This window comes from Carcharodon carcharias, chromosome 17, assembly GCF_017639515.1.
Source record: "Carcharodon carcharias isolate sCarCar2 chromosome 17, sCarCar2.pri, whole genome shotgun sequence".
Classification (NCBI taxonomy): domain Eukaryota; kingdom Metazoa; phylum Chordata; class Chondrichthyes; order Lamniformes; family Lamnidae; genus Carcharodon; species Carcharodon carcharias.
Window position 1 is genome coordinate 20481181 of NC_054483.1, and position 12809 is coordinate 20493989.

A 12809-nucleotide genomic window follows, 5' to 3' on the forward strand; every position below is an offset into this window, starting at 1 on the left:
CAATTTGTGCCATGATCTCCTCCACAACTGAGCATGGTACCGACACACAGAAAGACACCATCTGGCTCAGTCTCTGCCTACATTCCACACAAGCCCCCTTGCACCTTACTTCACCCAATTCCACCAACAGAACCTTCCATTACTTTCTCAACCACAGCCACAGCCCAAAGAGTCAGCAGCTTCAGGACAGATGAGAAAAACAGGGAACCAAAAAAATCCTCTGAAACGTCTCCAGCAATGTTTTCTTGCATCCACACGGCGAGGGAGCCCATGCACCTGGGGACCTCAGTATACTAACTGGCTTGAGAGAGATGCAGGATATCATTGCAGATACTGACTCGCTGGAGACTGCGGAAATGCTGGAGAATGCTCAAGCTAACAATATCTTCCAATTCTGGGTTAAGCAACGTGTGTCCTTACCACATCATATAGGCTGCATCTGAAACCATTTGAACCTGGAGCGTCTTCATGGTGGGAGGAGAATAGTGGTACAGCTGGTTTGACTGTGAGCTAGAGCGCAGGGGGCCAACTCTCCTCGGAGATATCGGCACTCCAGCTTCCCAGTGATTCTGCATTTAAATATGGCACCAGTCTGGAGTTGCTCCAAGTTCAGCATCAAGAAAAACACACCCAGTCTCAAGAATAAATGGGATTAAGCTAGAATGTGGGCACCTCTTTGAAGAATCCTGGCACACTCAAATCTAGTATCCAGTTACAAAGGAGGAGAGCTGTTGTTTAAAAATTATTCTCCATGCTCACGTCTCAACAGAGTGTGCTGGGAGGCTATTGAATTGCAGGGGCCATCATTGCCAAACCTCCTGCCCTCCTCCATATGTGGGCAGTCACCAGCTATGGTCACATGGGCCAAATGTAGCTCTTCAGTTGCTGCCTAGGCTTAGTACATCCTGGGGTTCTGGGGAGGGAGATCAAAAATGGCATCTTCTTGTGCACTGAGCATTGCACACATGACAAAGTAAAACAGGGAATCTGGGCCACTCAACTCCCTGGCTTCTTCACTCATGGGCTGACTGGGGGAGCTGGCTTGACAGAGGCCGCTCGCTCCCAACATGGACAGGCCCACCTCCTCAGAGATGGAAGGTGCTGCCAACACGGTCAGAGAAAAGATGCCAAGCTGCCTCTGATCAGTCAGCTGCCCTGAGACTTACAGCTTTCCAATTCTGAGTGCTGCCTGGCGAGCTGCGGAAACCCTCACTCGAAACGATCAAACAAGCAGCTGCTGGGCAAAGGAGCCGTTTGAGTCATGGGATTGTCCCACAAACATCGGAGTGGCCTTATGCAGATCTGTTCCTGGATAGCAGGATCGCAGTGTATTTGTAGATTGGGGACTTCATAAAGCTTTCCAAGTCCTCTGGACAGCTGTGTGGGATCTATGAAATGGATTTATTTCAGAAAGTTCATTTCCTGTTTGCTTAACTTAATGACGGCCAGTTGGGCCTCCACAATTGGCTTTAGTACTGAGTGTTCTGGACAGGGGTTAAATTTTTAAAAAGTCAAGGTTCTTGTCCCTGTTTGCTGGAAAAAGTGTGCATGTGGATTTTGTGCCAGGGCATCACCTCCCTTGACCGTGAACCCTCAACTGAAAAGGGCAGAGTTTGACCGAGAACTCATGACTTGCCCCAATGACTGAGGCTGCAGGAACATTCAGGAGGCTGGACAACTTGAGGTGCTCAATCAACCAGTGCCTCAGCCACTGAGCTCAAAGCCCATCCCATCTGTCAATGGCACACAGTGGCAAATAACAGGGTGCAAATGCAGCAACTCACCCAGGCTACTTGCACAGCACCTCCCTCTCCTGCCAGCAAGGGCCAGAGCAGCAGCTATCACCTTCAAGGTCACCAACAATCTGACGTGAGCATTATGTGGCCATTCCTTCACAATGGCTACAGTCAAACCCTGGAATTCCCTCACTCACACCACTGTGGGAGCACATGGGACTGCAGCCGTTCAAAAGCAAGATCCAGCGCTGCCACCTTCTCATGACCACTAGCGATGACCTTGTCAGAGATCCTCATTAGAGCTGGCCTGCCACCACCCCGCCACCCCGAGACATAAATTAACCCACATTCGCATCCCAGAGTTAGAAACAGAGGTCCTGTCACAAAATGTTGACAATGAAGCAGGAGATAACTGGAAATCTTGCTGATGATCCCCAAGTGGAAAGACTTGGGAGCATTCATCAATCAAGCCTAAGGCTCCTCCGCCAAGAATACTTGGCAAATAGGCAGTTACACACCCTTAAAATTGAAGGGGTCCAAGCCAAAGCACGATCGGGAATAAAGAGCAGTCCACGTCATCTGGTAATTTAACACCCGAGCTCCTTGCACTTGGTTGGCTGAAGTTGCATTATTTCAAAGCCAAGTTGGACTGGAAATTCCCGTCTTCAAACTTCCTGCAAGCATTTTGTCATTATTTTAATTGAAGGATTGCATGTCCTTTCAACGCAGCCTGTGCTCAACTCCGTGCGAAAGGTCACGGGTTTAATCCCTTCAACTAGGCACTCACTTAACTCAGCCAAGCTAATGAACTCAAAGTGACCTCGGTGCCACCAACTCCCATCTCCATCTGCTAACCCCCACATTGGAAAGCATGCATTGCAGGAAAGAGCTGGTGACCAGCAAGGACAGCATCAGGCCTACTTCCGGTGAACCCCAATTGACTAAGACACACTGGTCATGAAGAATGACTACTTGGGCAAGATGCTGGAGGGAACTGGGAGCTGTATCCTTGCATGATGCAATACTAATTGGCAAAAAAAACTACATCTGAAGGTGGAGCAGGAAAACCTCAACTGTTGGGTGGAGCAAATGAGCAATTGCAAAAGCTATTGGCTCATGTTGCAGTGCCAGTGAAGCAATCAGCTATTAAACTAAAGTCCCAACCTTCTTGCTACTCAGAAGGGTACAGAGGACCCCCTTTCCTCCCCCACATGCCAGTTCTCACACCTGCATATTCAACCACTGAGGCATCACAAAAGAGCTGAATCCTATCCGCACCCAAAGCCTACTTTGCACCCGTTGGCCCCAATCACTGGACAGCGGTCAGGAGCGCAGGCTCCTGGTTCGTCAGTCTCCTTTCCCCTACCCAGAGGAGTGGTTAGTGCCACCCTTTACTGCTGCACCCACTTTTAAACAATGCAAGGTTATAAGGTTAAGCATTAGAGTCTCACTCAGTGCCAACTTTTAGGTGGGTGAGTGGGCACTATGACTGGTCACCACACCACTACGACCCAGTGCTGCAAACACACAATGGTTTTGGCTGACTCAGCAATTCACTGGCATATAATAGGGCACCATATTTTATTCTAGTAGACTATAGCTATTACTCCATCATGCACAAAGGAATCTTCAGAAAAGCTTCTGGAATAAAAAGCACAAACGTTCATTGGCAATAGAAATGCAGAGTGGTTGCCTGATCCAATTCGACTCATGAAACCGTAATTCCAAGGGCCAGATATTGCAGTGGGTTGAGCAATGGCCCTGCTCCTCCATGGCAGGTCAACGACTGGTCAATGAAAGCCTTCTGTGCAATAAGTCTGGGGCCTCATCAATCCACTTTTCACAAAACAGGAGCCAACTAACTAAACCTCAACAATTAACAGCTTCACTCCAAAACCACAGAAGCAGAAATCTTACGATTACTGCCCTTGATACAGGAAGGGCCCTCAGAAACACACCAAGCAGCCAAGCCTCAGAGGCCTCATTTAGACCTCCTGGCAATTTGTGAATGAATTTTCACTCTATTTAACCTGCCTATATACAAACCTGGGAGTATTTGATGAGGCGATGTGGACAAAGTTTAGTTCTGTATCTGCCTTGGGAGTGTTTGGTGTGGAAAGTGTAGTGGGAGCTTTATCTATACTGCAACTGACCAGCTGGTGCTAAGAATGGAAAACAACATATTTCACACCGGCAAGTACCAAATCCATAAGCGGCAAAATAAAAGAGGAACCTTGAATGGATATGAATGATTTTCTTTACAAACCCTCGGCTTCCACACCCTTTTATGCTATTGATCTCCACTCTTCCATAATGGAAACAGGAAATATTATTTCCCTCGAGGAACTCTACATGCTGTGTATGATGTTACAGTTTAGTAACTAACTGGCAGTCTCTGTTGATGTTACAAACCTGCTCTCACTGGTTGTACTATTAGTCCGTTCTCACTTCATTCATACAGCATGAAGGTGCCAAACCAATGTGTACACGTTGGCAATGGCTGGACCATTTTCAACACCCTGCCACAAAGGCATACTGCTGGCCAAAATGGACAAAACAGTCAACCTAAGTCCTCTGGTGCAAAAGTTGTGCAGTCTGCAATCTTTCTGCCACTCCCTTTTCAGTTCCTTGCCAAACAGACCTTTCAGACCCACTGTGAGCTCCTTGCTGATCTCATGACAGTTGTCCTACCTACTCAAGAGAAATCTGACCTTCAAAGATCACAGCGCTCCTCTCTTTTTCATCTGAACATTCTGGTAGGAAACCTCCCACCAAGTGAACCAACAGCATGTTTCCTTCCTCCTTTCAGATCGTTTGGATTCTCAATCTATTAGACTCCATGAAAACCTCTGCTATCTCCCCTGTCATCCTGTAAGTACGTGGTTTAAACTTGGCACTAACTTCTGCTGTTTTCTTTACTCTCAGTCCATCTATCCTCCTCCTTCAAACGTAGCCTGTGTTCAGCTCACCCAACTTGCAATTATGAAATATCTAGAACCAGAAAAACGCCTGCAAGCGCTTCATAGGGAGCAAATTTAACACCAAGCCCTATACCGGGACATTGAGATGTTTATACAAGTAGGTTGTAAGGAGCATTTTGAAGCAGGAGAATTTTTGGCATGATCAAATTTCTGACAGTCTTGCTTTGTTGCAACATGCCTCTTGAACTAAAGTTCTATTGAAGGGTCATGAGGACTCAAAACGTCAACTTTGTTCTTCTCCGCCGATGCTGCCAGACCTGCTGAGTTTTTCCAGGTATTTCTGTTTTTTATTTGGATTTCCAGCATCCGCAGTTTTTTGTTTTTATGCCTCTTGAACTGTTTGGTGAGTCATCTTCCATTGTTTTGTAAAGTTCCTCAATCTTTCATCTGGCTTCAGTCATCTCTAAATACCACCAGCATATTGCCGTCATCATCTTTACCCTCCAATTGCTCCATCTGTGTTGTACTTGATAGTAAATTTGCTGATGGTTTCCATTCCCAAAGCTCTCTCCCACACTCTGTTCCTTCCTCATATCAGTAACCTCCTCCTACGCTCATGATCTAAAGTCATTCATTCTTTTGCTGATGACTTCAATCTGTCATTTCATCAACTGCCTTCAGACTGCACACTAAGTACTCAAACGACTGAATTGCAACACCATCATCACCCAAACATCCCTCACTTCAGTCAACAGAATCCTCTTTTACTTTTTCAAAGGTACAAGTCAACACCATTTATTTGGAACAGGTTCTTGTCCAATGGAAAAATCAGGTGATTTTCTGTCTCTTTGCAGACTGAATGAACTACAGTCCTTCTTACCTTCAAAGACTGCACCTTTGCTCCTCCTCAATATACTGGCATTCTTGGCCATAGCATCTCCTCTCACCTCAAGTGTAGTCCTCAATCTCCTTCAACTGCTGAAACAACTTCAAGAATCATGCACACCAAACCTTGCTTTCTTCCTCAGCAATTTATAAACAAGACTTATATATTACACTGTAAAAAAGTGGGGTGAAAAAATACAACGCACACCCGAATCTGAATGGCACAGACCAATAAAAGCACCAATGAAGGTTTTTGATGCAACCCCAATACTGGCACTGGTTTGTTCAGGCTGAGAAGAGGGTTCCCATTAGCAGCCCTGAAACAGCCTCAATGGCCTACTCCTAGCTCTCAAAAAAAAACCAAAGACGACATAAAGAAACACTTAGATTTTGACAGCTAGTGGCTATGATCTGAAATGGAATGTGAAAAGGAGCGATGGGAGCAAATTTAGTCCTAACTGAATTAAAGGAATTGATGAAGTACTTGAAGAGGAAGCATTTCCAAGGCTATGGGAAAAGAGCAGGAGAGTGGGATTAATTTGACAGCTCTTTCAAATACCCGGCATAGCCAGGACGGACTGAATAACTACCTTTCTCACTGCAATATCCAAGGACGACACCACATGTAAATAATTTGCTCATCTGGTCACTGGGCTTCAGTACCAGTGGAACCACATTCTCGAGGCAAAAAGGAAGGAAATATAACTCCCTCATAAGATTTTAAGTCAAGGCAGAAATCTCCCTAGTCCACTCTCGGGGCCACAAGGACACAGTTTTTTTTTTTGTTACAATGGTTAACTCACTTTTCACTTGTGATATTGCTGGTCTGCTTTAAACAGGAAGCAGATGTTTGCTAACTCAGGGGGATGTATGACCCTAGACCAGTGTGTGGTCATGCTGTAGGAAGTACATGCATGTATTTGCCAACCACCTGCATTTGGTGCAAGTGCTGAGTTTTGAACTTATGCTCAATGACAGGAAATCAACACTAGTCCCAGCTTCTGCTTAAAGGAGCGAGCCCAGTGGTCATTGAACCTGCAGGTGGTAATGCTTGCACTGACGTTGCCAGAGATCAGTTGTCAGTTCTCACAGCTCACATACACTTTCAATCCTCTCTAACGGGTAAGAGTTTTGAAGCAGTGTGACAGGAGAAGAGAGAAAGAGGCACAGGCAGGTCAGCATCCTTGTACTCTACTGAAACAGAATGCTGCCTGTTCCCACTCTTCAGGCTATCCAGGGGTTGTCAGCTTCTGGATTTGGTGTCATTATATGTCATTGGCCTACATTCAGGGCTATTGCTGATTTTTCTGCTTTTTTGAAGGCTGTTGCTCAGGTTGTGTGAAATGTTCCTGTGGGCCTGTCTGGGTGCAGGCTTTCTCGGAGTTCCAATACAAAAATTGTAATCCTGTGACTCTGCCACCTGAAGCCCAGTCCCTACTGGAATGCAGAGGGGATAGTGAGTAAGCAGAGGCTCTCCCTCAGAGAGCTTCAATCAAGGTTGATCCCAGATCTGGTGAAATCCCTGTGGGTCACAGGCTTTCCTGATGCAAAGGAAAGACACCTCTGGTAATAGGGAAACTCCATGAAAACACTGACCAATATGTTCAGAGGGAAACACAAGTGTAACCTGACTTAGGCTTTCAGCTTCTCTAGTTCAACCAAGGCACAAAAACAGCAATGAACAATACTTTTGTTCTCTTTGAAGCAGCCCACTAAACCCCCTTTATAGGCTCTTGTACAGGTAAATATCTTGGGAGGACCAGTCCTCTCCAGCACCCCATCATTGATTTATGAGCTCAGATAGTGACTTTCATAAGATTATTTATTCAGTACGGAGGGCTAGAGCAGAGGCTAATGCTGTCCTCAAATATACTTTCTACTTGGGAATCACAGGAACAGGGAAGAGGCCATTCAGCTGCTCAAGCCCCTGTTCTGCTTATTCAGAGATCATGGCTGGTCTGTATCCGAGCACTATTTGTCTGCATTGGCTAGCAAAGCTCTACCAATCTCAGATTTAGAAGATTAGTTCAGGTAACATCTACTGCTTTTTATTGGAGAGAAGTGCACACTTCTCACGCTCTTTACATGAAAAACTGTTTCTTAAATTCTCTTCAGAATGGCCTGGCACTGATAGTACAACATGCTGCATTTATTCTGCTAATCATACATTCTGCTTTCTTACCTTTATGCCACTACCAGTACCTTCTTCAGCCCTTACCCTACCTTTATGCCACTACCAGCACCTTCTTCAGCCCTTACCACTACCATTAACACTCCCTTTGTCTTGTGTCCATAACATCTTTGTCACTTTCTCTTTAGCCCCCACCTATTGCTGACCTTCTATCCTGCTATACCTGCTCCACCACCCTACCCCCCCATCACTTACACAGTATAAATTCCACCACTTTCTACTTCTCTTTAGCTCTGAAGTGTCATGTGGACTCGAAACATTAATTCTGTTTCTCTCCCCACAGATGCTGTCAGTCCTGTCAAGTTTTTCCAACATTTTGTGTTTATTTCAGATTTCCAATATCCACAGTATTTTGCTTTTATCCCTTCATCCTCCGCTTGCCCCACAAATGCAAAATGTTTTTCTCTCTCTCCCTCATACCCTCAAAATTTCAACAAAGTAACCCCCTTAACATTCTGCATTCTAGAGAATAGAAACATAGTCTATGTAAAACTCATAAATTGACCCTTCTACATCTACATTTGCAGCTCCCTATCCTTCGGGTGTCAATGGTGAGCACTGTGACAAGAAGTGTCATCAACAATGGAAACATGCGAAGAGTTCCTTTCAGAAACAGCATGTGGGACGCTCAGGTTGCTGCCCAAATTTGTGTCCAATTCTTCCTAACATCAAGGTCCCAGGATCTCAATGAATGAAAACAGAAGGCTTTCTGTTCATTTTTTTTAAAAAAAAATCAGTGGCCAAAACAACTTTAACTGCCTTCAACTGCTTTTGTATTTTTGTGTGGGAGAATTGATGTTTTTGAGATGACACAGGGAATTGATGGGATTGGTCTGGGGCGAATGGGAAATGATGCCAAGGTTGCAAACACCAAGCACTGCTCTCTTAAAGACCCGGCACAAATGACCTCCTCCTGTGCAAGCTGGGATCAAGGAGGAAATGTTTTTTTGTCAAAACATTATTGGAGTTCTGGAGTACAGATGAGTTCAAATCAGTGTAATAGGCTTTTGGGCTCACACAGCATTTGAGTTCAAGAATTTTTTTTTTTTTTTTTTTTTTGGGCGTGAGCAAACCTCCAGCGCCAGAAAACAAAAAAAGGTTGAGAATTTGTCCCACAAGCTTATCCAGAAGTCACTCACCAAAGCCGAACAAAAAGCAGAAACAACTCCAACTAGAGCCGGACAAACTGAGTCACAAGGCCAGAAGCCTGCTCCTCTAATCCACAAACATAGGGTAGCCCATATTCAGATACTATTTCGGTTTGCAGGAAATTATATTCTTTGCTCTAATTATAGACCTGTAGCCAAATACTGGCAGAGATGCTGTATAATCTGTGGAGCTCCAAAGATTAGATACAAAAACGGGATCTGCATTCAACTAAAACACAGTGCGCAGAGCACGGACTGGATGCTGGGCGCAGGAGTGCGGTGTTTAAGTAGACAACCCCTTGCTATCTCTGTCGAGTGCTAACCTGTTTCTTAGTTCTGAAGAATCATCTTGGATCAAAACATCAACTCTCTTTATCTCTCCACAGATGCTGCCAGACTTGCTCAGTTTTTTTGCCAACTCCCTGTACTTCTTAGCCTTGTTTGCTCTGATGTCCCACGTGCAGGTGGCAGGGTTGGGCATGTCACAAATAAAAACAGAAAATGCTGGAAAAAAACTCAGCAGGTCTGGCAGCAGCTGTGGAGAGAGAAACAGAGTTAAGTTTTCGAGTCTGTACAACTAATGGCCCTTCTTTGGAGCATATCACAATGTCACTGAAGTAGCAGCAGCAGCAGCAGACATCCCAGTGAGGAATGGAAACAGGAGTTGTGGGAAAATGACTGCAAAAATGAGGAATAGATTTGGGAGTTGGCAGAAGGTTCAAGCACTTTCGCAGAGGAACAGGAGTTTGGAGATGGTAGGATAGTCTAGAAGGACAGCAGGGTCATAGGCATTGTTTTTAGAAACATTAAGAGCAGTGGGGTGGGAGGGGGGGAGAAGCAGGGGAGTGTCAGGGGTGGAAACAGTCCCAGAGGAGAAGGAACTGTTTACAATATCAGCTAACATGCGGGTCAGACAAGAAATCCGGGGGGGGGGGGGGGGGGGGGGGGGGGGGAGGCGGGGGGTGGAGGAGGGTCAGCAGACTGCAAGTGGATCTCATGAACAAGATAAGGTCAGAGAGGACTTGAGTTATGGTTAGCACAACATGGTGACTACCAGCTCAGAATCACTGGGCTGAGGGACAAACAAAGTATTTGGAAAACAAACAGGCGATATCTTGCATTACAGAACCAGTCGGATGAATTGATAATAAGTCATGTTGGGTTGGGGTGAGCTCACTGGAAATCTTCAAATCCAGCACATTGGAACAACGATCCATGTCCACCCAGCACTGAATACTGGAGAGCTGGTATGTCTGCCAGCTTACACATTACGATCACCAAGCCAACTGACAGAATGGCACAACAACAAGCCTGCTGGCCTGCCACACAATTTCCCTGTGTCCTCTACTGGGCCAACAATTAGCTGCCAACATGGTCACTCAGTTAAGAGATGACAGCCCGTAGGCAACTTAGTGTTTTCACATGACAGGGAGCTCATTGTGAAGGAGATGGGCACAAGCCACTCAGAGATAGCTCACTGCCATTTCTGCATTTTCAGTGGGACAGAGAGGGAGAATCAAAACATTTCACCAGCACAGCGAGAATAAAAAAGACTTGATGACCAGTTTGCAGTCCTGGACAAGGCAAGAGAGTTCCACAGACAAGAGGATCAGCAAGCTAAACTTTGCAGCCATCCCCCATCTTTTGAGAACTTGACATCAGTGTTATAATATTTACTACACTGTTTGGTGAAAATCACTTGTTCTTTAAAAGCATCGAGTACTAATTGCATATACCGAGTCAAATGTCAAGGGAGCTGAATTCCTGCCCGCAGATACTCTATTACTCAGTAGGGCTCTGGTGTGATTGCATTCAAATTATCCCTGGTAATTGACTTCTCTCAGACATTTCCTGACACAATAACTCCACTCCCAACTCGCCTACCATCCCCCAACCCCCTCCCCCACTCCCAACACCCTGCCAGGTCCCTCACTGAGGATAACATCAGTGATTGAAGACAGCAACAATAGTCCCACTGGACACAGGAATGGGACAAGTCCCACAGAGGAGGGTGATGCATGAAAGTAAACTCTCTTCCCTTTTATAAAAGCAAAATACTGCGGGAAAGTTAAAATAAAAAACAGAAAATGCTGGAGAAACTCAGCGGATCTGGCAGCATTTGTGGAGAGAGAAGCAGAGATAATGTTTCAAGTCCATTTGACTCTTCTTCAGAGTTCCCTTCCGTTTTAATTTCCTCCCCCATCTTGCCTCTCTTTATCCACCTCTAATATGTAAAAACAATTATAATAGGTACTGCCCATCATTGCTTTCTTTGTCCAATCAAACTGCCTTCAAGGGCTTCCATTTTGACTTTTGTGCTCAAGACCACAATTTTTTCTCCACTCAACAACTCATGAAGAAGTCCAAGTCAAAGCATGACATCAGAGGACATTCTTACAGGATATCACACACGCGTTTCAGGAGACCCCTCCCATATACCCCTTACTTCCATACACAAGCTACAGCAAAGGCTGCACATCGCAAGATTAGTTTCACTTTGTTCTATCTCATGCAAGCAGTCCGTTCTTGCCTTTCATTTATTGACAGCACTCTGGTCAGTGCTCTTCTGAACTCCTATCAACTGTTCCACATGGGTAAGCATGAAGGGAGGAGGCAAGTCCATGTTGGAACAGACAGTGCGTATCTTGGCACGCACTGTTCTTCTCCAATTCATGGGATCCCAGAATGTCACCTCTCTGGAACTCCTCACCTCACTCGCTTTCTAGCTTCAGACATCAACAGGCGTTTCAAATCCAGGCTTGGGCACAATCTCATCAGTGCTACCTGATTTAGATTTTCACTCTAATTTTTAGCCTTTGGTGAAATATTGCATCGAGTGCCACGGTTGCTTGGTTTTGGTTGAGTTTTGAGTTGCTTTCCCACTTGCTCAAACACCAGTTTGGTCACCTACCTCAAGGGTGAGGTCACACCCAAGGCTTAAAAGCAAAAGTGACACAGAAAGAAACGTGCTACTCACCACTGTGGCTCACTGTCTTGCGTGGCACTACCTTCCAGCCACTGGCTTGTGTGAATTGAAGTAGCGTCATAATCACAAAGTTGAAGACGAGGAAACGTGAGCCGCCAACAGCAGCCATCTCTTCCATCCCTTGGCAGAGCACCGTCACGTCTTTGTCTTATTTTGTGGCTTCCCTCACCGCGTCAAGAGTCTTCAACTTACTGGTCACCACTGCAATGGTTATTAAATAATAAGTGAGTTTTAGGTGACGAGCAGAGACCATGTCCACTTGCAAACAGCACAAAGCCTGCACTAGGGAAAATGGCTAGGCAAAGTCCATCTGGTCAATCAAGCCCATTGCATTTAAGCAGTGAGACCTCGTAGAGCCAATCGGCCACTGCCTCCTCCCCACACCCACCATCACACAATACCTTATGAGATGCAAAGAGGAAACAGTATCACAAGAATTATACATAACAGAGGCAGCATTCGGCCCATTGCCTCTGTACTGGTTCTTAGACAGAGCTATTCAATGCTTTTCCATTTTCTTGCAAGTACTTGGTTTACATCTATCCAATTGCCTTTTGCAAGTTACTATTGATTCGGTTTCCATCACCCTTACAGACAATGCATTCCAGGTCACAAGTTATTACATTAAAAAAATTCTCACACACCTCCCAAGATCTTTTTGCCAATTATCTAAAATCTGTGCCCTCTGGTTACTAACCTCCTGCCAGTGTGAAGAGTTTTTTTCCCTTACTACTCTGTCAAAACCTTATTTATTTTAAATATTTCTATCAAATCTCACTTTACCCTTCTCTGCTCTCAGGAAGGTGATTGCAGTTTTTCTACTCTCTCCACATCCCTGTTGCCGTTCAAGTAAACGCGCTTCCCTTTCAATTACAAGAACAATTTCTAAATCTGTGCGTGAGTTTCTGCCCAACACTGAAGGATACAAGTTAAATTAACCCG

At 45.2% G+C, this 12809-nt stretch overlaps 1 protein-coding gene across 4 annotated transcripts in view; it reads right to left on the reverse strand.

Moving 5' to 3' along the window:
- Positions 1-12809, reverse strand: part of sema4c (sema domain, immunoglobulin domain (Ig), transmembrane domain (TM) and short cytoplasmic domain, (semaphorin) 4C) — an 86575-nt gene that overhangs the window by 50023 nt on the left and 23743 nt on the right. For all 4 annotated transcript variants that reach the window (XM_041209336.1, XM_041209333.1, XM_041209334.1 and 1 more), the window contains one exon: positions 11859-12068. In XM_041209336.1, coding sequence (XP_041065270.1) covers positions 11859-11985 — 127 coding nt within the window. In that variant the 5' untranslated portion in view covers positions 11986-12068. The remainder of the gene's footprint in view (positions 1-11858; positions 12069-12809) is intronic.